This window comes from Lagopus muta, chromosome 10, assembly GCF_023343835.1.
Source record: "Lagopus muta isolate bLagMut1 chromosome 10, bLagMut1 primary, whole genome shotgun sequence".
Classification (NCBI taxonomy): Eukaryota; Metazoa; Chordata; class Aves; order Galliformes; family Phasianidae; genus Lagopus; species Lagopus muta.
This window is the reverse complement of record NC_064442.1, coordinates 6,580,277-6,607,276: the sequence shown is the minus strand read 5'-3', so window position 1 is coordinate 6,607,276 and position 27,000 is coordinate 6,580,277. Positions and strand designations below refer to the sequence as shown.

General features: G+C 41.2%; 1 protein-coding gene across 18 annotated transcripts in view; it reads right to left on the bottom strand.

Moving 5' to 3' along the window:
• Positions 1-27,000, bottom strand: part of AGBL1 (AGBL carboxypeptidase 1) — a 487,401-nt gene that overhangs the window by 380,191 nt on the left and 80,210 nt on the right. For all 18 annotated transcript variants that reach the window (XR_007379113.1, XR_007379116.1, XR_007379112.1 and 15 more), the window contains one exon: positions 4,587-4,767. Coding sequence is in view for 5 of the 18 variants with exons in the window: in XM_048956254.1 (XP_048812211.1) it covers positions 4,587-4,767 (181 nt within the window). In the remaining 13 variants the exon portion in view is untranslated. The remainder of the gene's footprint in view (positions 1-4,586; positions 4,768-27,000) is intronic.

Below are 27,000 nucleotides of genomic sequence, written 5' to 3'. Positions count from 1 at the left end.
GTGTACGGTGATATAAATTAGGCTATACTGATATAATTAATAACCCTAAATTTAGGGGGTAATAAATAGCAATATTTATATGAAACTGCAGTCTCTGAAGAAGTCCAGCCAAAAAAAATCCCCATAAAATGCTGACTACCACATTGTGACTGTTAATGTACACATGGGAGCACCAGGTGTGTGTGTGCAGAATGTATGCAGGTGTGAGCAGACACAGAGGAATGGCTGCATGCACAAGCTGTTAACAGGAGGGTGTGCAGCAGGTGCACAGAGAAGACAGCCTAAGAGCACATCATGAGATGGTATGCAATTGCATAGGCAAGTGTTGGCGCACAGGCAACTTGTTCAACTGTGTGGTAACGAGCTTATGTGGAACAGTGTGGACAGTCAACAGTGTTTGGTGTTTCTTTGTTAAAAACTGTTTGTGCTGCCATAATTTAGCTTTTACAAGTTCCCTTCCTGCCCCTGGTTTTAATGGATGAATCAGAAGAACTAGATTGAAGAGAAAACGCTCCTAGTACACATATTTCACTCCATTTCAAGCTGTGTGAAGGCTGTGGTGTGTCATTATTTTATTCTCCCAGGAAGAAAACTCAGGAAAAAAAAAGGAGGGGGAAATGCCCAAGGTCACATACTGCATCAATAGCAGACCAGGAACAAAGCACAGGTCTCTCACTCACCCAGTATACTTTATAGCAGTTTCCTAATCAAAGTGCTACACTTCTTCATGGATTCTCCACCGCTGTGTAGAATGGAGTTCCTTCTATAGCTTGCCTGTTTAACCATGATTTAATTTAAAAAGGTGATAGAGGAATGAGAGAAAGCAGTCAGCCTAACACCAAACAGTACTCACCTTGGGGTCTCACAGAATAGCCTTTGCAAAATCATCAACCTACAAAGACACTTCTCTTTAGTAGTTTAATGTCTGTCACTTTGGACCATCTTATACTACCATTCTTGGACATTAAGACTACTTTTCCTTGTAAAAAAAGAAAAAATACACAAATAGACCCGCGTTCTGACCTGATATGGTTATCAGAGGTAGCATCCCATCTCCAGCAGTGGTCAAACGCCACTGTGTGACAACTCCCAAGATCCACTTAATAAAAAGCAGTGTCTAATATTAAAATATACAGCCATTAACAGATCAGCTGATTATTATTTAACAAACCCTACATCCGACTGCTGCTCAGGACAGAGCAAAGGCTGCCCAGGAAGGCGGTGGAGTCAGCATCCATGGAGGTGTTCAAGAAACATGGAGATGTGGTACTTAGGGATATGGTTTAGTGGGCAATACTGGTGGTAGGTGGACAGTTGGATTAGATGACAATTCTTTTCCAACTTTAATGATTCTATGAGAACAGTCACACAGCAACACAACTGCTCATCAGCTCTCTCTGGATTGAACAAACTCAAATTAGATGTGATATGAGGTAGTGATTTATATTTTTATGTGATGACAACCTTACTCATACAGGCATGCTTGCATCACCACAACCTTCATTTAGCATCAGCAACAGGACTCAACTCTCTTCATCGCTGACAGACAGGAATAGATCCTCACAGCACTGACTGATGTGCAAGGGAAGGCTGTTTCCCAGCTCAGCCACACACAGAGCATAATCGCATTACTGCCGTCATATCCGTGACAGAGGAACATTCTCTGCATGCAACTTTCAGATCACATTAACCAAAGCAAATACCAAGTCCCTGATCATCTTGTTGCTGCACAAGGCTCTCGAAGTGTGATTGCACAGTATCCTGCTGGGATGAGCACTCTTCCACTCAGCTGTGCCTGCAGCAGGGAGCCAGCTGGGGAAGGGGCACAGCTGGGCTGCTGGAAGAAATCTTTTGTAACTGTGCACTGGCATTCATCTTTGTGACGGGCAGGGAACCATTATGCATAGCCCAGTACAGAGGACTGGGGAGGAGTGAGAGAGTGAGGAGCTTCAAAAGAACTGCCAACAGAAAAGAACCCAATCCTTTCTTAAATAAAGATACTGAGGTAATGAGACTAGAGCAGGATTAATTCCAGATGACAGAAGGATGGATAGTAGAGAAGATGTACTTCCAAAGCATGAAGATCAGTGATGATTCCAAATAAGAGATAAAACAGGACAGGACAAAATGACTGGTAATGGCCTCAAGTTGCCATTAGGGGAGGTTCAGGTCAGACACCAGGAACAACGTCTCTGAAAGAGCAGTGATGCAGTGGCCCAGGCTGCCCAAAGAGGTGGGGGAGTCACTGCCCCTGGAAGGTGTTCAAGAAGCGTGGAGATGTGGAACTGAGGAACATGGTTTATTGGGCACTGTGGGTGGCAGATGGACAGTTGGACTACATGTTCTCAAAGGTCTTTTCCAACCTTACTGATTTTATGAAAACAACTGCTTACCACACACAGGTATTTTGGAGTCCAGTACAGAGCCAAGATATTTGCAGGCCTTCATAGTGGATTTGACATATTCATTGAGATTGTAAATCTCAAGGCAAATAAGTGGCTTCATGAAATGTGTTGTAGAGATGTAAAAAATAAGTAGTGTGGACTTGCTTACAACTGCTTAGTCAGTAATGGCCTACAGACCCCTTTTCCCCAGGAAACAGTTTCCCTCATAATATTGGCAGTGATTTGAAAGACAACAGAATTTAATATAGCACTTAAACCTGGACAAAGTAGAACATTAAAGGACAAAGAAACCTGCATATGCACTCGCAGACAGTAAGGGACTGAAAGTTACCTCCAAAAGCTGTTAATATCTCTAGGCCAAGAAAAAAAACCTTTTCCCTCAGAGCGGGAGCGCTTCAGTCCACTGAAAAAGCACATAGGAAGAAGAGCAACAGAGCCATGGGAAGCTTGACAGCACAGTATTTAAATGGGAGCACAATGGAATGGTTCTCTCCCTTCCCCAGGCTTCATGCCCAGCTACAGAGACATGGCCAAGCCCTTGTTCCCCTGCTCCTTTCCCACACCAAATTTTTCCATTCATCACCAGGTTTAACTACAGTTGAAGCTCCACACCTTCCCATGTGATGTGAGACAGTACCCTCCACCCAGGTGTCACCAAGATCCACAGTGTCCTTCCTGAGGGCCCTTCCTCTACTACGCTCACTCCTGACAGCTGGAGAAAAAAGGTCAGACATTCCCTCCAGCCCTCCATCTGCTGGAAACTTTAATTAAGCAGAGTGAAAGGAAAAACAGAAAGCCACAATCTTTCATTTTTTGCTTCTGCTGTCTGGAAGAATCAAGGAGGCATTTGGTGCCAGCAGAAGCTTCCAATACTCGGGGGCAGCATCCAGCTCCTCCAAACAGCCCTCCCAAACTACAGCACACTCATGTCCTGGGGAGCATAACAACACAAAAACCTATGTTCCTAGTCACGGACTAGAGGCTAAGAACACTCTAAGCTGCCCTCTGCTGAGGTCCTCACCCAAGTCCAAAAGGGATTAGATTAGGACCAAATAAATTCAAGTTTTTAGGGTCTTTTTCCTGTTTCTTCAGCACTTGATCAGCACAACCTGATCTGAAACCACATGAATGATTGTAGTTGAAGAAAAATTGTTACTCTATATTGTGCAATGTGTTTCAGTGCTTGTCTAAAACCAGCCTTCAGGTTTCAGAATCCATTCCAACAAGCTTTGCAACAGTTCTTACTGAAACCTACGAGCCCTTGTTAGCAGGTCAAGAAGCAAGTTTCCCCCTTGTTACGTGATCATAACATCCTGCCTCTACATCAGAGACTATTAAGTCTTATAAACAACCCACAGCTCACAATCACTGTGCAAGTACCCAATGAAATGAGCAAACTCCACTGTCCTTGAGGACAGTAGATTTTTTTTTTTCCCAGCAAAGTGCATGCATACCATATATTACTGTACTCGCCAACCCCTCAGAGGAATTACTCTTTCACTAGCTGCACAGCAATCCTTATTTTGTTTCATTTTAACATAGCAAGACTTTTTCCATCCCTAGCAAGGTTAGTATGGATGGGCAGGAGCAATGTAAAGGCAGCTCTGCAGAACGCAAAACAGAATTGTTATATTCATGGTATATTCATAAGCCCAGAAAGACTTCGTATCTCTTCAGAAGCATGTGGGAGGGAAGAGGGAAAAGGAGATAGGAGAAGGAGGGAGTTTCATTATATAGAAACATTTCCACGAAGATATGAGCATTTAATAGATCCTTACATATCTTTCACCCATTCAAGCTATATAAAGCATTAATTAAAGCCAGTTATTCCCAGGTATATCAGCTTGCAGATAAAGTTTGCCCTGCTGTTTTGGCAAAATAGATAGCTTTCCATTCAGCAAGTAAAATTCAATTCGTCTGCAATCACTAATACTCCACCCAGGACACCGTAGGGCCCCACACAGGTACAGAACCATGAACATCTGACACGTATGAGACAGCACACTGAGCTATATCCAAGATTTACATTCTCCTTATGGGACTGATCAGAGGATGAATAAAGCACAAGACAACGGGAATTCTGGGCCAAAACACTGAAGACAAGACCTGCTAGGTGGACAGCAGTAAAGCCTGCAGGCAAACCCAGTGAAAATTCAAAGTGAACATGTTACTACAACGCACTTGCCATTGATGACTCCATCAGGGTTGAGCATGGGGACAATCTTGAAAATGAAACATTTCCTCAGGAGATCAGCAATGGGATCACTGCTCACAAGGAACTCCAGGGTCCCCTTCATTACCCAGCTGGCGTTGCTTTCACCGGGGTGAACACGGGCCATCAGAAAGACATAAGGACGACTGTCTGTAAAACAAAGCAAAGGCATGAGAATGATATGCGCAGAAGCTGCAGAGATACGATGATGTCTTCTTGTTTGAAGGACAAAAATCTTACTAAACAGTTCATAAATTCTAATGAACCCCTACTTCAAAGTAGACTTGCAATTTGGCAGAGAAAATTGCCTTGTTATCAGATATGTTATTTGCCATTCCTGTGAAAAAGCACCCACACTCGGCCTAGTTATACATCTCCAAAAACTCTCTGTATACATATGCTTAGAAAAGACCAAATTTGACAGCAGATTCTTTGAAGATCCCATCTGTGTTGAGCAAAATCCACAGACAGGCCAAGGCAATGGAAGAAGACAGAGGCAGACACCTGCCAGGCACAGAGAATAAAAGAAAAGGACAAAGCAATGATGTGTCTTAAAATTATCCTTTTGTGAGTGTTCTGAGTGTTCACAGTCTCAGGCCTCTGTCACAAGTCAACCTGACAGATCTGCTGTAGTGGAAGCCAGTATCTGTCAAGGAATCACAACGATGCCATGATGTTTTTTTCCAGCTCTGTCAGAGCACAGGCTGTCTAGTAAAGGGACAGAAAACAATCAAAGGCATCATCTGAGTATCCTTGTAAACCAATGCTGATTTAGCAAGTTGCGCTCCTGCGTCCTCAGCTCCCAAAACTGTCCTTCAGCTTTCTAATTGCTTTACAAACCATTACTCAATTAATGTGAAACACAGAGGTAGAATCATAGAATCTCTCGAGTTGGAAGGGACCCTTAAAGGTCATCTGGTCCAACTTCCCTGCAGGGATGTAGACAGATTTGGAAGCAATCCCACTTGTACCCCTCCCCATTCTTAAGCATTTGGTGAGCATATCCAGTCTCCACTCAAATTCATACAAAGCAATCATCCTGCGTTCCAGTAAAGCAACTGGAACTTCTGCTACTCAATATCCATATGTTATTTTTTTATTTTTAAATCATTCTTGCACCTTACCCTGAGATTCGTATATTTTCATTGATGTGTATACATAAGAGCCCAATGGACTGTAAAAGATCCCTTCAGTCAACAGAGAAATACTAGTTCTGCTTTTTTTAATTTAATATATGTATTAAAAAAATCTCTATTCTGCTCTAGCTAGATGGTGTGCATTACAATCTACCTTAGAAATGCTTTAAAGCAGCAACAAGCAAAAACTATTTTTCACAAAGGCATCAGTTGCATTTTGCTACGTCCAAACATTTTCTTCTTTCTCCCATCATCATGATTTAGTGCTGTTTTGCAGGCTCATTGCTGAGCTAAACTTATGGGACTGTGTTGTTGTAGTTGAGAATGAGGCTCTTGAGGACTCCTAATGGACAACAGCTGTAAATAGCACAAAGCAAAATAAAACACGCTCTCTCGCAATTGACGAAACAGCTTTAACAACTCTTGTCTCTTCTATACATCGGGAAAGCATGCAGCATGTTAACTGAGAGATTCTTTCTTCAGTTAATGCAAGAGAAAAAGAAACCATAGGAAAGGGTTTTCTCATCTCAGAAATGTAAGGTTTGCCATAATTCTGCTAATTGAGGATACTGTGAGACCGGCAGAGATGCGAATTCTGTTCTTCTCAAGACTGATACACCCCTGTCTAACATTCAATATGACAAAAGCTTCTAAAGTTTCCTGATCTTAAACCCCAGGAAATGGCAGACCCATAGGGTCCAAAAGGGGAACTCTCTCTATTCCACTTAAAGTCCCCTTTATAAGCTCCCTTCCCTGATGGACACATCTGCAATGCCAACACCTCATCCAAAGGAGAGATGCAACAAAGGTACACACCAGCAGGCAAACTGCAGCTCTTGTTATGCATCCACTCCCCCCCCACAGAAGCCATCACAGACAAATGCTGTGCTCTGCAGCATGAAGACTAACCAAGCACTTAACAGAGCAGAGAGATGGTGATATGGTCATAACAGTTGTTACTCTTCACACACGTGAGAAACAGAAATGGGACTCTTCAACAGGCAGGAGTCACTCGATCCTATGACTCTAATGCATATCCTGTAATTCGTCTGCCATGAAGTGGCTTTAAATAACCACGATAAACGTTAGAACTTAGGAAAGCAGCGGGCAGCAGCGCAGGCCAGCCCCACTCAGGACACAAACTGGCAGGCGCCAGTCAAGATTTGTGCACTTAGCTGAGCTGCTACAGTCATCCTTGACTCACCATGCCCCATGACTGCAGTGCTCTGATTTCCACTGGGCCTCAGCTACTGTGCTGATGTGCCATTTCAGTCCTGAGCCTTTTGATACCAGCTTGTGCCATACAGCACCTGCTCAGGACACTGAGACATGTTCTTATATACTGCCTTCAGGACCCAGGATTGAGCTCAATGATTCAAAATCCCCAAGCCAACTCTTAGGCAGAATCCTCCCCAAGTTCTGGGGAAGCTGCCAGAAAGCTCAGGTTACCCATTTATCTCTGCAAAGCCCATATGACACGTAACCTTCTCCGGGAATGTAAATAATAAAAAGAGAGAGCAGAGGAACCTTTTCATGCTACATAAAGCCTCATCCAACAGATCTTGTCTCATTACTCTGTGTTACATTCTGACATGGCCAGGATATAACGTGGCACTAACAAACCCAGAGATGAGAGATTAAAGCATCACTGACGCCTCTTGCAAAACTTTGAGCAAAAATCCTTTGAGTAATAAATCCAACGTATCATCTACTTTCCACCTTCCCTTCTCTTTATTCATTTTAACTGTGGATATATGCATGAAAATAAGAGCTTTGTTCTTCCAGTACTGCTAACTTGTTGCTTAATCTCCTGTCTGTTGCAGGGATCTACCTCTCTATTTTATCTGACTTTGAAGTTACTAATCATGACATCAGTTGGGGAAGCATCAATCTGAAATAAAAGAATGAAACCCCATTAACAAATCAGTGTCCCCCCTAAAGAGGGGCACAGAAGGGAAATGAAATGCACTTCCAGGTGCCCTGACCTGAGTTAAAATTCAAAATAATATCAAGCTGATATCTGGGCCATTTGTAAGGGAACATGGCATTTGTAAGGGAACAAGGTTTTGAAATGATACAAGGCTAGGATTTTATTAGGAGTCAAAGGGAATCATATACATAGCATGTGACAAATTCAACCTAGATCCAGGTCTTGACTGGAATTGTTCTGGCTGTGCCTCTGCATACCTATCTTCCTATTACCTCCAAGCCAGGGTCCACAAAACATAGGCTCCCCCCTCTCCCTCCCCTCCGTTCCAAAATACAACGTGACTTTATCATGAGCCCTGCACAGATCAAAGGTTCAGGTTTACCCCCAGGACATAGGAGATAAACCAAGAAAGCCAACGCTCCCTCACAACTTAATTATCTGTGACTACTACAGCATATTCTGAGAGTCAAATGATGTGTAAAAAAAGAGCACCAAACGTAGCTCTGCCATGGGTGTCACGTCTGCATCCTGCCCTGGATACATCTGATCTGCCCAAGGCTAGTTATGCAAAGTCAGACAAAGACAGGATATGGTGTGATGTACAACGAATATATTAAAGTATATTGGTAACAAAAAAAAAAAAACACCTTCAAATACTGAGATCACAAAAAACATGAGATGGCTCTGAGGCAGAATCTGTGTCAGTTGCTTTCCTCTCCTAAAACTTTCCCTTAAGTTGTCACTCTTTCCGTTACTGCAAGATGTAATTCATACCTCCCCCATTTTCCCCATCTTAGCATTACTTCCTGGCCCTGCTTTTGGCTGAACGCTGCTGAAACAGACAGCTTTTAATGCAGAGGCAGCTTACAAAGTCTGCAGTGCCCACCGTTGTTTTCCAGAATTATCAGTGAAACATCCCTCCCTTAAATGCACTTACATCACACGCGTTATCACTGTTATGTACGGCAAAGAAGTGAATGCTACAAATTGCCTTGGCTAGCTGTTTTTCTACCTTCATAGCCTGGTGGAGGTGTTCCAGGCTCCAAATTGCTTGGCAACCTCCCTTTGCGCATGTGTTCTATGAATTCGCTCACCTCTGAATCAGAATCAGATCTCTGAGATCAGAGATGACTGCAGAGATGAATACAGGTGCTGAATGCTCTGCATTCAGCCTTGGTGCAATTTGACATCCTACTACTGCTGGATATTCTTGTTGTTTGTTTTTGTGGGTTGTTTTTATTTCCCCCCCCCCCCCTTAACTCCAGGAAATCAGTATGCCAGGATCTATAATCCATTTTGGGGCAGATTCCAAAATCCCAAATTCTGAAGGTAGATGGAAATTCTACTATCATTTGACTGACCTCCCATATGATATAACGAAAGGAGACCCACATGAACTAATTTGTGTTCAAACAAAAGCTTACCTCTAGCAAAGGATAGGGAAACAAGTCTTGTTTTCAATTCTTGTACCTGTGGAAAGCCTACTATAACCTTCTGAAAATTGTTTAAGTTTTTAACTAAAATCTCCATCTAAAGCAGGTGCATCTGCATTAGTCTAGCAGAAACTTCAACCAATGCATTTTGAGCCAGATATGCCAACTCAACATTCATTGGCATATCCTACACTGTAACAATCCTCTGAGCTATCTAGATACTACTGAGCTTCAAAATTAAGTGCAGCTACCCTATTAGCTTCACAAGCACTCATCACAAACAAACTGCCTTGCATTTATTGTAGGGTAAGAACATTCCCATCCGTGATTGTATGCTGCACATTCTCAGTCTAGCCTGGCAGCAATATCCAGAGACAGACTATTGAGAGAGATTCCAAGGGAATAAAATTAAGATGGAGGACAGCTGGTTAGCAAGGAGTACTGCCAAAAAGAATTGGGGGATTATATCAGATGAGTTGATGATGCAAAGAAGTTCCAAAAATGACAGCTCTCCTTCTGGGACACACTAACAGGCAGTGTCCCAGCTAACACAAGGAATGCTGTTGTTTTTTTATTCCCACTTTGCTCAACTCAGTGAACAAAAACAATTTGCTGAGATACTGCGTCGACTGCTGGCCACCAAAGTTCAAAAATGGAAACTGAAAAAAAAGCCATTAAAGAATGATAAAATATTTGGAAGTCACAACTTTGAAGAAAATTGGAGAAAATGGATTTTGAACTAGAAAAAGATGAAGAGAGAAGAAACAAATAAACTTTACATTGCAAAAGGGTGCTATAAGAAAAGCAAATCCATTGCTCTCATTGTCCACTAGGACTAGGTCGCATTAAAAAAAATAAATGTCTATTTGCTAAACCAATCTGTAGCAACTTGACTGCATTCACACGTGTGCCTCCATATTTGCACTACCTTCCTTTAAATCCTCATTTATGGCAGTTCTGTATCAACACACTCCACCACAGAGCTCAAAATAGCATCAGTGCTAGGTGTATTATCCCATAGGTCATCCTAGCTATACATTTAGAAATCAGGTCCTAGAATGCCCTCCATGCCTCTGAAACCAACTCTTGTGTCCTGAGATTGGCTGCAATCACTATTCTAATTCACACCTAACCTCAACCACCTCTTCTGATCTTTCCAGTGCAAGGTGAGCTTTACTGCCTCATGTCAGCCACTCAAAATGCATGTTAAGCATTAGGCATTAATTAGTGACTACTCAGAAATACTTCATCATGATATTTTGACATCTGGGGCTTCTTCCAAATTCAAATCAAAAATAGTTATGGAAACTTCTTGATTGGATGCTCTGTTGCTAACAGCCTTACTACTGTAAGAACGGAGTAGCACAACTACTAGGAATAATACTACTACTGGGATTTCCTTTACTAATAATTATCTCCCAAAGCCTCTCTATTATCCTTAAGTCTACAGGTTTCCAGCTCCTGTGCATACCCTAGCCTGCCCTTTGAAAACAGCAAGAAGCAAAAATTGTAACCAGCTCTAAGAGTCTTTCCATCTAGAGAGCCAATGCAGAGAGCTCTAGATTATCTGTCACAAGCAGGCATCTCTATCATCTCCTGCTTCCATAACACATGCATTATAACCTTAATTTTTTCTACAGCAGCAGGTACTCAAGTATTTTCTACTAGCATGTATTTTCTACTACTAACCATCAGTGCATATATTTTTCAGCCAGCGTGGGAAAAACGTAGATTGCCTTGCAGAAACAAAACACCTTCGAGACATGCTAAGTAGCAAAGAAATATTTTCAAGTTAGGTGCATTTATGGCTTTCACTTTCTGGGTTTTTCATAGGATGACAACACTGAGAGAAGATGCAGTCAGCAGATGCAGAAGACACTGGAGAAGAGATCCATAAAACAGACTACAACACTATGCTCATTCAGCATGAGCAAAGCAGTGGAACCATTGCCCTAAACTGCCCCATACGTAAAAGAAGGTATAGGCAGGACGTAAGCGCAGCAGAGACCTGCAGGATAAGTGCTGCACAGGCAGAGAAAAGAAATCCACTGGCTATTTTCTGAGAGAAGGATTTCATCTGAAATGAAATCAGGCAGGAGGAGCAGGCTGAGAAAGCTTCCATTGTCATAAAAATATCTCCCTGGGTAATCCATGCTGATGGGAAAAGGAAACTCTGATAATTTATGTGACAGTTTAATGGGATTTTGGTGACACATGATACTTTAGAAAGAATTTGCCCAAATCGGACAGACAGGACTTTAATAAGGTTTCGGCTTCAAAACAGCAATATTTTCACCCTTTACTCTTGCATTTTATCCTACACATACAGTACTTGCTCATAGCCCATCTATCTCATTTGCAGGGCATATTTCAATATTGCGAGAACAACAATTCTGCATTTTCTGGTGACATTCCCAGCTAGAGAAACCTCTGCGTATCTGATCCCCAAAGCGATCAAGCTGACTTTGCATCCACAGGGCAGAGCATCAGAGCTTTGAATTCTGAGCCATAAGCTGCCCATGGGCCACATCCCCAGCTCTGTGGATGTCATTAATAGCTTCTCTGTAGAAATCGAGGGCAGCAAATGGACAGTCTGCAGCAGAGATCACTCACAATGGGATGTCCCCAGGGCACACTCCAGGAGTAAATGTCTCTCACACTGACTACAACCTCAACCCATTTCTTCTCCTTATGAGAGACAGCCTTCACCCCGTGCAATATCCCCCCGCCCTTCGTTGCCATCACTCTGAGAACAGGCACAGCACCAAAAGTAGTTGTTTGAGTACTAAACTATGGTGAAACCAGGGTTAATGGGACATTTGCAGGAGTTGAATATCAGTGAATTATACTGAAGAGCTTCCCCTGTGGAGAAGTAGAAGTTAGCATTAAATATACATTGCCCAGAGCACTAGAAGCCATTCTGTACATAACAACCTTGCAGTAGCTGAGGACAGAGATAACCCGATAGGCATTTGTTTTCTTACTCATTCCTATGGATCCACCTCCAAAGCCATCATTTTTTTCTGGAAAAGCTCCTCGTGGGAGTCTGGGCAGGAGATGAAAGGTGTGTGAATGCTTCAATGTTTTGCCCAATGTTTTTGTTACCACAGGAAGCTAAGATCAGTGTGGGACCTGCAATGATATCTGTTGGCCCTACGATGGGTGTGGAAAACAGAGCACTTGCCAGCATTTCTGTCACCACTGGGACTATCATCCAAATTTAACAGGGAAACAAGTTGTGTTGTGTAGTCCTTCAAGCTCTTCTGCTCTATGTGAGACACATTCTGTAGTAAAGAGAAGATTTAAAGCCCACCTAATACCACCAGCAGCATAAAGCAGCACTCATTCTTAAACATGGGTTGTGTCTTTAAGAGGTATAGATCCATCTCTGCCTCTGTCTTGAGGTCTTCCTTGGGGAATGACTTCTAAGAAATAAAATATATTAAAAGGAAGTGCAATCAGAGCCTCCCATTATCAAAGGGATAAAATATCAATTTTTGTCAAGATAAAAAGCATCGTAGATTGGCTCTGATGGGAAAAATTAAATTCTTGGTCTTCACTTGATTTGATATTTATCACGCCACTGCTCTAGAAATATTCTGGCAGGGAATGTTTCTTAAAATATTATCTTGCATTTCTCCTGCAGTTAGCAAGCTAGGAGAGTATTAACCTGTGTGTCTTGTTGCACCCAAAAATCCTCATAGGAAAAGAGAAAAAAAGAAAGAAAAAGCCTAGAAAATACACCTTATAACACTGTGTCAACAGGTTCTCAATAAGGTATCTCATCTGTGGAATCACTCCTGTCCAAGTCCATCACATATTTTAGAATATCCCAAAAGGAATTCTCACTTTTCACGTAAAGAGGCTGATAAGCAAGAACTGTCTTCCAATTCTTAACAATTAATCTTATCTCAATAGCAAGAGCTTGGATGAACTCATAGAGCTGAGTAAGAGAATGAAAGTAGGGGAATAACATAGAAGGTCCTTCAGGGAGATCACCATGAGAGCACAACTAGTAACAGCCCAAAGATCTTGTGTCATGTCATAGCTGGGCCATTTTTCATCTTCTAGGATATGGGATATGTGCAGTACACATACAAAAAGGGTTTGGCTGGGGTGGTGAACTGGGAAGGTTTAACACTACAGCGGTGCAGAAATATCTTTAAGCAGACTGTCCTACTGCTGTCCACCCTCCAGTGGTGCAGATTCACGTATCTTTCAGCCTTGACAAGTCTACTTCTGGATATATAACATTGTCTTGATAAAGAATTAAGTGGGATGAGCTAATAGTTACATTTAAACATGATTAATGTAACTTCATCATTCACACACACACACCAAAAAAAGTATTTAGGAGAACACCTATCAGTTTAATGTCAGTGACTGGTCCTAATCTGTATTCTCCTGGCCAAAGAGCCACCTTTATATACGGCATTTTTTTTTTAACAGTTTGTGTTCAAACTCTCAAATCAAAGGCTCTCAGTAGCTGTTTAAGTAATGAACAGAACATCAGTTTTTCAAGGAAGAGAACACAGACGAACCGTGAAGCCCGCAAGCAAGTTCAGAACCAAGCGATACTGGCATATCCTAAAGACGATCAGGAAATTGAAATCCTATTTCAATTTTCATAGCATAACCAGAACTTCAGCATACCTGACAGAAAGATAGGTAGAGCAAGATTTGCCACTGCAGTAACATAGATAGCATGAGGAAACTTTAACTGGTGTGTGTATGCCAAGACACTGTGCAGTCACCATAAGATCAGGAAGAAGTTCTTCCATTCAGATGCTAGCAAAGTGATTTCTGATGAATCATGACTTTCTACATCAATCCCTACACAGACTGGAATGTCAAGCTAGAAAGACTACTAGTCAGAGGAAAATTGTTTCTTCTTAGGTGTAAGATGGTAGAAAGGTTGGGCAAAGGAAAAAAAAGGATTTTTTTTCCCCCCAGAAGTTGCTACAAAGCTTAGAATAAAGGTATTCCTGAATAAAGGAGTCAGGCTGTGAAATAGTCTTACCAGTTCCAGAAGGAAAACTACAAAACTACTGAACACAATGTCCAGTATCCACTTGCTTTTCCTTAATACCATGCTACGTACCATTAAAGTGGGAGTTTTCACACAAGAGATCAATTTGTTATTTGATTCATATCTTCTTAAGTGATATTCTATTTCAAATATGATCTCCAGAAGGCTCTTTTTGTCAAATAATTTAACAGCATGAACGATGGCTGCTGATCAGCTTGAATTTCTGATGTCTACTACAAACTACGCAGACTACGCTATAGGTTTGTGAAGCTGATACTGCCTGACATGTTTCTCCAATTCTGGTGCCTCCTTGCATATTCAACCCAACATTTCCCTAGCAGAGTTTTTCCAATTTATGTTGCCAAGGAATCCTTCCACTGCAGCTCAGCCATTCTTTACAGTCTGAACAAATCCTTACCTGAAATGAAGCACTTGCAATCAAACAGTTCTATTTCAGAGCATTCACTGCCACTTCATCTTCAGCTCTGTAAACTATCAGAATGCTTTTAAAGGAAACACTTATTTAAATAAAAGAAAATCCCTGTAAATCATAGTCATGACAAGCTAACAGCAAGCATTGCAAAGATTATTTATCTTCCTGCTACATCTAACAAAGCTTCTTTGCAAACACATTGTTTGCAAAGACTTCTAACTCACGTTTTCTAACTACAGGAATACGCTAATAACAAACACCTTCTTATATCAATAAGCTTCCCCTGTCATCTAACATCCCATCAACCCCAAAATCAAAGGGTCTCCTTCAATTATTTTTATTTTGTCTTAGCATGCTTTCTTCATGGATGAAGCAACCAACTCCTTAGTCTTACTGCCTACTTGTAATCCAAATTCATTTCAGAGCTTGCATGCATTAGCTGCATGCTTTAATTTGATTTATTTTATTTGACTTCTATTAAATTACATTTGAGACAGGTTAGCAGATGGCCTCATGGGGAGCATCTCACCAGCATCATCCAGCGTGCAAACAGCAATTATTGTATCTGAGCTGAGCCCAATTTCAAGTCGCATCCTGACAAGCTAACAAATAAGGTCACAGTATCTGCATTGCAAGTAATATCCCAACTGGTAGGAAAGACACTTGACAAGCTTGAAGGTGGGCCCAGAGCGTTCTGATTGCAAGGGGAAGATGTAAAGGAAATTAAGCAGCAAGTCACCACTTAAGAGCAGGGATGCTGTTTCAAGTCTATCTGCATTCTGCATAGCTTGCAGGCCCACCACCTATGTTACTACAGACTATGTCACTACATTGATTGCTCATTCACAGTTTGCAAGTGCTAAACACAGGGGGAAGATGGATAGGGGGCACCACAGCCACCGAGATCCCCACATCCTTCACATTTCTCATGCTTCTTCTTTTGCCCCTGGCCAGTCACTGTGTGAAAAACAATTCCTGCACATTGCATTACACTCCACGGTGACCCTCGAGCTGTTTTTTTGCCCTTTCAAAACACTTGACAAAGCTGTCACAGAAGGAGCTTGGCATCTGGAAGCTGTGACAGACACGATATGACCTGATTCATAAAACATAACTAAACAGCTTGGGCTGCCAGAGGCCAGGATTTACAGGACTGCGTTTCAACAACGGCCTTCAACGCCTGCTCTACAGAATGCACTCCTACTCTGCTGCAATACAAATTCCCTGGCTCCATTGGGGTGACCTGCAACGTTACAAAATGACAGAGCAGCTGAGACACTAATCTTGTTACAGTCTACCCCGTCTCCTGCTGGTCAGGAAGGGGAAGGGATGACCTTGGCTGCACCTTTTAAACCAAACTACAAGGGCAGGGAACGCTTTAAAAATAAAGACATCATTTTTTCAGAAATGACTCCAGCGCAGCAAGCACAAAGGAAACAAATCAAGGCACTGATAGTTTCTGCTGCATTATCCCTACAGCCTCACTTTTACAATAAAAGTCTCTCTGCATTTTTATTTCCTGAAGGTGCAGCCTGACCAACAGCGTATTTAAGGACTTTCTGCATCCCATCCATAAGCCCTTTTTTTTTCCCCCTTCATTTTCACTTCAATCACTAGTTACAGTCTTCTGTTAGGCGATTGCCATGGTACCAAAAGGCCCTCTGGGAAATCTGTCAGACTGATGCTAACAATAATAAACTCCATCTCACTCATCTCCTGAAACACTTCACAAACTGATAATTACACGTTTCAGGCATATTCCAAGTTAGTAAAGCAGGCATTTGAAGAACAACTGAAGAAGTTGCCAAAGAATAGCATACACATCAGTCACTGAGTTCAAGCTTAACATCAGCTTCCAAAACCCTAGTCATGAACTATTCTGTACTATCCACATTCCTTTAAGGAACGAATTTCAACCATGAACAACAACTTCAAAGCAGCCCCTCTACTTTTTAACTTGGTATTATTTCCATTAGCCATTAAAATGAATTGAATCTGGCACCTAAATATCATTCACGTGGTCCTCCCTCAGTTGTGTTAACTGTCCTATACCACAATGCTACAGCATGACTGTCAGTTCCACACCAAAACCCATCTGCTCCACCTAAAATTAGCACATGCAAACCTTCACAGAGTGCCACAATTCTCCTGCATCCACTGCTACTGTGTCTTGCACACAGACTATGAGAGAAAATTAATGTTCGTAGAAAGTAAAAAGTAACATAAAATCAATAAATCCAGATCAAGGGAAGAATGAGGAGAGGAAATGGGCTGTTGCAGCAGGTCTTCACTCAAGGAGAAAAAGAAAAGTCTAGAAATTCAGAAAGAAAAAAAAAAAAATCAAAAGAAAACTTTGTAACGCATTTTCATGTACTTCCTGAGTCACCAAGGATACTTTAGCAGGCTGTGGGTCACCACATACCTCCAACCCATCCTGATTCTATCACTCACATTTACTCAACAAGCATTTGAACACAAAGCACAGCCTATTTCCAAGAGACAAAAACAGCACCAAAGCTGAGCGAGCAAACCTTCACACCAGTTTCTTAAACAAATTCAATGAAGAAAGAAAAGAAAAAGCCTGTAAAAAAAAAAAAAGACAAAGTGGCAGGGAGATTGCATCTTTTTCCCCACAACTAAGTAGCACGACAATTGCAATTGAGAGAGCAAATTAAATTCTAAACGCACTGATGATTTGATAGATACCATTTTCTGATAAATGATACAGAGAAAATGGCTTCTTTGGGAAACAGTCAAAATCTAGAATAAGTCTTGTTGGTTCTGGGACCTCATTCAATTATGCAAAGTTCATTAACATAAATGTAAGGTAGAGTGGGGAGAAAAAGCATGGAACATCTCTCAGATGCCTTAAAGAAAACAGTCCTGACAAGACCAGCAAAGCAAGTACTTGGGAGGCCTGATCACAGATACAATGGATAGCTGGTGACTTCAAAATCCAACACTTTCCTGGGTGCATTTCTTCTTTTTTTGTTGTTGTTGGCTTTTTCCCCTCCGCTCTTAGGATAGATGAGGAAAAGAGGAGAGACACACTACATTGTATTTTTTCCTTCTGTTTCCTAATTCTGCAAAATAACAAAATGAAGTAGAAGAAATCACAGAGAAGCAAAAGTGGCCTAAAATGAAAGCAAAAGTCCCAGTGAGTGTAGTTTTGTCACCTAGAAACTGACATCCATCAGCCACATAAAAAGCATTCGGAAGAGATACAGAAGTCCAAGTTTAGCTCTCTGCAAAAACTGGTGCTCTTTACAGTATCTGCCATGTCACTTGTCAACTAGTTGATCTTATCAGCACATTTACAGTCTGAACATAGCAGCTGTCTCCACTTGTTTATTGGTAATTTCTATTTCTGCATTAGAAACAGGTGGGCAAGCTCAGAGAGCTAACAAGTCTCTCTTTGATGTAGACATGGACAAATCCTCTCATTAACAGCACAGCATTTTAAAAATCATTATAGGGTATTTTCAGTCTTATTTCATTTTATATATAATTGCAGCCCATTAATTGCAAATTCTTGTTTCTGGAATCATAAGCAACAAGAAGCATCAGCATCGTGGTGTCTGCAAACTACTAGTTTGAATATATTGCTGTTCTTATTTCTGGGATAAGATTGGCTGTATCGCTCACATAGCAATGATCCTATTCTAGAATTAGAGAAAAGAAACTCACTTAAACAGATCTGATAGAAATCTGCAGAGAATATCCCAGAAAAATCAACTGACAGGTGGGAATTACTAACAGCAGGTGTTTGGTATTACAAATACAAAACCAGGGGAAAACCAAATGCATACCACATATTGCAAAAATGCCTCCTCACCCACTGGGGTTCCCAGATATGTTAATATTAGAATTAGCTGAGAGAAATACCACTTGCTGTGTTTCACATGAATGTAGAACTGCCTGCACGAAAGTGGGCAGAGCAGCTGAAGAGTCCACCTGCAGCTCTGCCACACAGGCAGTAAAGCTGCTCCATGCAACCCAAGCAACATCAACAACTTATAATTCGTGACTAGTTTAGTCAACCTTCATTAGGAAGTGCTCCCTACACCATTATCCCAATGGTTTATTTGTTTAGTGTATTGATAACACTTTCCCCTTTGCACAGCAGAAGCCTACTGTTACAGAGCAGAATATGCAAGATCCACAGGACCACGAGATAGCAGTTTGTACAAGACCTGATCATCTTCTAAACTATCCCCGAATTCCCAAACCAAAAGCAATGGTTCACTAGAAGAGTAGCAGTAAAGCCCACTTTTTGCACTCAGAGCAAAGGCCAAAGACCAGGTTATGTGACCAAAAGGCATCAGAAAGCAGTGAGAATCTGGATTAAGATCAGCATCTGGTCCAGAGAAGAAAAAAACATATAACTGGAGACAAAAGCTGTTCTTTATGATAGCAAGTACACTTGTTTGGCTCTGACAACTAATATGCATGATGCAGTTGGTGAGCTTTCCAGCCACGTATTATTCTGTTTCACAAGGCAACCTGCCAGCTCTCCTGCCTCTTGCTCCCTGAGCACAGTTTGCCTAGTAGTTAGCAATGAGGAGATACAACCAAACAAAGGAAAACAATTGGTCACTGTGACAGCCCAGCAGCTCATCTCCTTTTCTTTGAAAAATACTTCTTAATTGCCTTACAGACAGCAGATCAGAAGGAAAAGAGCACATCTACCACTACAAAACTGCAGCCTCTTACCTTACAGCAATTCTCCAGCCCAGCAGCCAACAGGACTTCCTTCTGACTTCTCAAGGACAAATTGATGTGATCCACGGCCTCCAGCTGGAATCTAAAGCCTAAAAGCAACTGATTTGTCGCAGGTGTGTGGGAGCAAACCCAGCAAATTCCAGGCCAACCCCCTGCACTCTGCAGCACGTGCTGCAGGCCTTAATTAGTGCAATCACCTGTGATTAGTCATGTGACTAACTGGGCAACATTGTGACCAGCTGGAAGAAACCCCTTCCTGACCTCTGCTGATACCTCCAGTCACAAGCCTCAACTCTTCACCCTTTTTGCAAGCATATTGCTTATAACAATATTCTCTGCAGTCAACCTGATCCTAAAATTATGCCCTCCCTCACGGAACCTTTCTCTGTCACATTGAGACAAGATGTAACTCTATTCAAATGCCTCCCTGGCTAGTTTATCCAGTAACACGTTGACCTTTTAGTGTATGCCCCACAGCACTGTGTGTGACTGGAATTTACGGCCAGGCAGCAGAGATGTGCAGCTCCATGAAATACATTCAGGTATTTTTTTTCTCCATGCCATGATTCAAAGTGGATAACAGAAGCCTGGTGGAAGTTCAATGTTCATTCACCATTTCAGGGAGTAAAAGCTGTCTAGGGGCTCTGCTGGGTCGTATTTCAATACTTCTACCAGATACACAGGCTGACAATTGGAAGCACAACATCTGTGGGTTTTGCCCGAAGCCTTTCCCCTTAAGGGAGAGAAGATGAATTATTTTTCCCCCTTCTGCGAAGGTGAGAATTTGGGCAGCTTATTGCTCCTACAGAAGCTTGCAAAGAGCACAGGGTTTTATGACACAGGTGTGTTTCAAGCACCTGTCTCTATATTGTTTTGGAAATACATGAAATCCACATGAATTCCCCCAAACCTTGTCCAGTTCCATCCATAATTTTGTAACAAAGACAAAGATAGAGCCATGCAGTGTGAGAAGGCACCTCTGAGCCGTTTAACATCAATTGTTTCAAAAAATAATGACAACAAGTTGCATACTGATGTAGACTTTTAGGATGTTTACTTCATTAATGTTTCAGAAAAGGCTCTGATATATTGAAAAAAAAGGAGTATAGCCAATGCTAAGCATTATTCTAGCCCAAGTCCATACTAACCAAAAAGACACAGCTAATACATTCCAGAAAATGCTTCTGATTAAAAATATTTCCTCTCTGGAAAGGGCATGATAAGGATATGGAAAGTTTATGAATCTCTTGGAACAAAGAGAAGACTGACTGCTTCAAAGGCAACATAGTAAATGTTGAAGAAAAGGCAGAAATTTGCACAGAAAAAAAAATCCCCAAAGAAGACTGCAAGGCAGTCCCATTATATCTCAGATATTCCCTGTTCAACTCAGCTAGCTTCCACCTTTATGGCAGCAGACTAAATACCCAAAGAGGTTTTGCAGGAATTTGTCTGGAAATGGAGCACTGTTGGGGACACAGGGGCTGCCACCCTGTTGTGATTTCAAAACATAAGAGAGAAAACGTGTTTCAAATTGAAAGATGATCTGGAGAAATGTAGGGCACACATTGTGAGCATTAGACGTCTGGAGATCTTCCCTTTGGCTTCAGATGCTTGACAAACTGCCTATTTGAGCAGAAAAAGTTCATCTCCTCAGCTCTCTGTTTAGCACTCAGATTACATGACAATTCTATTCAGCTGTTCTTCTCCACTGCATTCAAACAGATCACAATTTTCACAACAGCTGACTTGCTGTCACCCAAAACAAAGTGTTTTGTATACGAAGCAAGAGACAAACCAGCACCTCTGCAAATTAGGAACAAGTCTTCAGCTGAACAGAGTATATAAATTCACTGTTGCAGACATATCAAGCAAAAACTGTTTGTGTTTTCTTCTCCTCAGTTTGCTATAATCATCATCTCATTCAATTTCTATACGCACTGAAATCTGTTCATTTTTAAATACAATCACATGTAAGGGACAGATACAAAAAAAGAAGGGAGAAAAAGAAAAGGCAGCACAGATTCTGTAAATATTAAGGAAATACAGTGCTGTAGGACTCTGAATAAGATGCAATTTGGATCACATTCAGAACTTAGGTTGGCAGAAGGACAATCTGAAACATCTTCTGTTTAAATTCATGGAAGCACCATCTGACCAGGGGCTTCTATTTGAGGAGAGGATGTTTTCTTAAGTTCTTGGTTTCTTCTCAAGACTTTCATCAATGGTAGTAATGGTGTGTCTTCTTGTATGAGTCTCGTGATGTATAAATGCCATTACAAAAGCTTCCATCCTTTTCACAGAAACCACTCGACACCCAGACAGAAATAGGGAGAACTGTATTGCTCTAGGAACAGTTGGCATATGGGTGAAACTTAAGGGTTCAGCAGCAATGGCTATAGAGTTGGGTATATATGTCTGTGTTGGAAGAGATACAGCGTGAGACAACAGTAAGAGACTGACAGACGTGCTTGCTGCTGTGAACTGTGTGCAACCAGCGCAATCCTAGGTTAGCACTCCAGCTCAATTGCTATGGCAGTTCTTCTGGCTGCTGGAAAGATCATTACTAATCAAAGCAGGTCATTCTACCTCCCTATTTCAATACTGTTCGATGACAGCTTCCTTGAAAGAGTGCATTTTCCTTCTGGGTGGGCTAACTCCAATAAGGCATTGATCCAATTTGATCCTTGTTTCATTAGGAGATATGTCATCTCCAGCCTTGAAAAAGTTATTCAAGAGAAGAGAGCATGAACCTTTCATAATTAATATGCAACGCCAGTTGCCACACGGGGAGCAGGCATAGTTATAACAACTCCAAGTCAATAATTCATAAACTATAATGCATTATTAATCAATTATTGAGACCTGAATTACATTTAATGAGATTACGCTGATTGGAGCACTAAACTGTTTGAATCATATTGATGTAATCAATGTGCTTAATTAAACTGTGTACATTTTCCACATGATCATTATTTCCCAGTATCCTGCACAAGTGGCCTTTGCAATTCTCTGCTGTTCTTTGCTGAGGAGTTGTTCTTTGTTGTAAATTGCATTTAAAAGCAAAGAGGCTCACTTCTTTCTAAGATGAAAGCTGCAAAGCAACCATCAAACTAATTTAAGCAAATTGAGAAATGTTAGAATGTTTCCCCCAACAACAGTGTCTTTTTCATTCTGCATTCTGAGACCAAGTTAAGTACACCTCATTAGTCTCACTTAACCCCTCATTCCAGTTCTAGGAGCATCAGAAATCCAAAGGGTTCAAGCATCCTTCCCTTCCTTATTCCAAAAATATCACTCTTTCCATCATTAGAAACACGTTCAAGCAGAAAATGCATTTTAACTCCCCAAAAAATTACATTTAACTTCAGGAGATGTCATTGTCTCTCTATAATAATTTCCATAATGGCTTCTGCAGCTTTACATATAGAGGACAAGCAATGACTAAAGAGTTAACTTCAAGTGACAGCTGTTACAGATGTAAATCCATTTGCCAGTGCCATATTTTGCTTAATTATTAACACCCTTTCTTGCTCGATGCTTGGTCTTCACAGGACTGCAGGAAGGGCAAATTCTACCAAGACAACAAAGTAGAGCCTCCCAGGTTTTTTTTTGTACACATCTGTGGAGCTGTAAAGCTCAGCACACACCGTTGTCTTTCCTCAGTTTCACTTCCAGCCCTCTCAGATCAACAGAAATTGATAAAGTTTGAGCAAATATTGTGTCGTTCACAACTGAGCTGCTGAATGACAGAAACACAAAAAGCAGGGATGCAAGGAGTTCCTGGCTCATTTCTTTCTTTCCTCATTTCCAAGTGACAGCTGTTACAGATGTAAGTCCATTTGCCAGTGCCATATTTTGCTTAATTTTTCTTTCCACTACTGCTAATTATCTAAGACATTCAGGTTTAACTTTAAACCCCAGCATTCATCTTTGTCAAGCTGTAGAAATTGCTGTAAGGGCACTCATCAGGTATGCGGGCTGGGGGAAATACAGCACATAACCAGTACTGTTAACAGGAGTCACCACAGTACAACCAGCCATGAAGAGTGCTTTCCAGTTACTTCATTTGTGATACCATAAATGATGACTGCCCCCTTCCACTCTGCAGAAGTAACAGTGTCCATGTATTCTCAGTGGATGCAGGACTGACCCCCGTGGTAATATCAGTCCTGTCTTTGAGATGAGAATGCAGTAATGCTGACGGTCATCAGCCAGTGGCAGGCAGCTGTATAACTATAGAATAACAGGAATCTCTAATCCTTAGTGAATTCCTTTGTCTGTGTTTCAGTTATCTTCTTGTCGTAGGCGCCATTCCAGTTCATCAACTCTACACTTCAGAAATGCCCTCTCTTTTCCATCTCTAACTGGACAGGTAGCCCACTCCACCTCAGTGTGCAGCTAAGGAAACACCTGAGGAATGCTTATACAGCAAACTCAAAACAGTAGCACAGAGTAAACAGTCTTTCTCTGAACACTCCTTTCGTACTCAGTGTTTTCAATTCAGTCACTCTTAACAACAGGAACATACTGATGCACTGTACTTTCTTTACTGGAATAGAATTTTATCATTACCCATGTATGACTGGTTAGATGTGTTACTTACACCTCTTCTTTGAAGAGTTATCTGCCCAGTTGCTCTGCCATTTACAGCAGTAACCTACAGCCTGCATGGGCCAGTCAGCTATCCTTCACAGCCTTATTGGCTCCTGCTAGCTGCAGTGCACCCAAATAACCAGTTTCCACCTTTGGCTTCCCAGTCATTTATTTTGGTTCAGAAACTCAGGATGATAGATTGGAGAAACTGCTGCTGTACACACTTTATTTCTGATTTATTTTTATATTTATAGTGAATGCTTCGAGTTATTAGTTCTCTTCCCATCATAATTAAACATCACTTTCCACGTGAGTGAACTGAAAGAGACAAAGAGTCATTCCATCATCCCTATGGGCATCTTGTAGGCATGAAGCTAAGTCTTCATGTTTTAAACATTTTAATGGCTCAGCAGCACAATGCTACAGGTACAGATCAGCTAAAGAAAATCTTTCATTAAAGTTCAGTTCTTGTCTAAAAGGGGATCACTGTGCATTATCATGTTCATCATTTCCTGGAGATTACAGATCGAGTTCATTTAATCTTCCTAGAAAATATATATGTGTGTGTATATATATATATGTGTGTGTGTGTGTGTACACATACATATATATTTTTATTTTATATATATATATATTCTTCCTACCAAACTGATAAACTCAGCTTTTGACATGAAAGAACAACCAGATGTGACAGATTTTTGTACCATTAGAAGTTAGTCTTAGCAATGAGTACTATTTTATTACATTCTAGGGTCATGCACATCTCATTACTAAAAAATGGCACCTACAGAAGAAATATATATAATAACATAAAGAGGAAATATTGATGAGGTTAGGCACTATCTGCAAACTTGCAATTGTCTGTATCTGTTAAAAACTGGAGCACACAAGTCAACAACCAGGAATGATAGAGATTATACTAATGAGCAGAGGTTAATTGCAGCGTCAGAGAGGCTTAGTAGAATGCAGTCACATATTGCATATTTGAACATGTAACATTGTGAATTAAGAGTTTGCAAACTACTACTAAGTGCACATACACAGTGTTAACACTGCCTTCATTGGGATATATGCAACAGCCCTCTGCAAGCTCCTATTAAATTCACTAAGCACCCAAATTTGCTTTTGTCATTCTCACTGCTTAAAGAACATCTCAAATGTGATGTTGAGAACTGATGCCTCTTGCAAAGTCCCTCTCATCATGGAGATGGTGTGACTCTATGAGAAAGAATAAGGAGGGAAAGAGGGATGTAGAAAAGATAGATGACAGGAAAGAAACACAGTCCCTTCATCTCATCATTTGTGTTTACTACATATGGTCAGATCGAGAAAATAAGAGCTTTATCTTCATTACAAGTCTACGTGAGATACTACTTGGACTGAGAAGCAAAGACACCCTTTCTTGCTCAATGCTTGGTCTTCACAGGACTGCAGGAAGGGCAAATTCTACCAAGACAACAAAGTAGAGCCTCCCAGGTTTTTTTTTTGTACACATCTGTGGAGCTGTAAAGCTCAGCACAAACCGTTGTCTTTCCTCAGTTTCACTTCCAGCCCTCTCAGATCAACAGAATTTGATAAAGTTTGAGCAAATGTTGTGTCTTTCACAACTGAGCTGCTGAATGACAGAAACACAAAAAGCAGGGATGCAAGGAGTTCCTGGCTCATTTCTTTCTTTCCTCATTTCAGTTTCAGAATTGAGAATTTAATAAAAATAATTCAGTACACCGCTATCACATAAACACAAGACAGAAAGAGAGGAAGGAGAAAGGAGCCTAAGTGAACATCAAGCCTCACATAAACTAGGCATAATGAAGAAAAACAGCAGCCCATTTTTCTTCCCTTTAGTATGCAGTGAATGTGCAGTTCCTGCAAGCGTGCATGGCTTGTGCTTCCTATTAACAAGGTGCACATTAATAAATTTAACTCAGACAAATTTAACCATCCAAGGACCACATTAATCAAAAGCCTGACAAGACCAAACTGAAAGAGCTGAGTGAGGAAAACAAAGCACAGCTGACACAGAAGATGCCATGCCTTCATCGTCCCTGTGCTGCTCCCACTGTATCGGCTTCCCCAGTACTGCAATAATTCCTTCCCACTGCACTCCTACTGGGAGTATCATGCTCTCCTCCCAGCACTCTTCACCCAATGTCTCTTCATCAGTGATGTTTCCCACTCCTCATGCATCTGCACTGCAGGAGCATTTCAATCAAAGTACAATCATGTGCAACAGCTGAAGCCCTAAGAGTTTTGTATTTTACCTGAGCCACTGGTATTACTGAAAAGAATATCTCCAGATGTACACGTACACTCCACGTACAAAGCAGAAATAATAAATGTGATAGAAAAGTAAAATGGCTATAGCTCCTGAGAACTACAAATTAGACAGACTATAGAAAAAGTAGGAAAGAAAAAGGGCCATTAATTTTTATTCAGTACCTATGTGCAAGTCCACGAGTGCTACAGAATCACTCTAAAGCTGAAATGTATACGCGTGGATACTCTTCAAAAGAATGGGAGTTACTATTGGGAAAGTCTCCCCTCTTTGGCTCCCTCATAGTTACTGCTTCTGAGTTATGTTTTTAGCCTGCAAAATATTGACAAACAGACCCCTCCACCAGCCACCCCACTTCACACAAGATGAGGAAACTAAGAAGCAACTGTTGATCACAGCCACAGAAAGCAGCAGCACAAATTAGACTAAATGCGTCTCCAAAAGCCATAATTATCCAAGCTCAAACAAAATAAGCATATACGTGGTTATTCACATTTGCCTGGAGGCATCCTCACAGCATAAAACACATGGTGTGCTTGCTCTTCTTCCACTTGATAAAACAACAAATATTTTCATCACCTAAGAGTATTGATGGTTACATTTATAGTCTTGACATGAGAAAACATGAGAAAAACTCTGTTGCCTTGCCTTGACACTGTCTCTCCCCTACCCAATTTCTCTTTGAGCTCAGGCAGTTGGGTTTTGTACGTATTCTGGCTTGATTGAGTTCAATTGTTTCATGGATAGATTTAAGAAGTCAATATTACTGCTTAGCAAAGCTTCAGTAGAAGAATTTATTGGCACACCATACCGCAGGATTTTGGTCAGAACT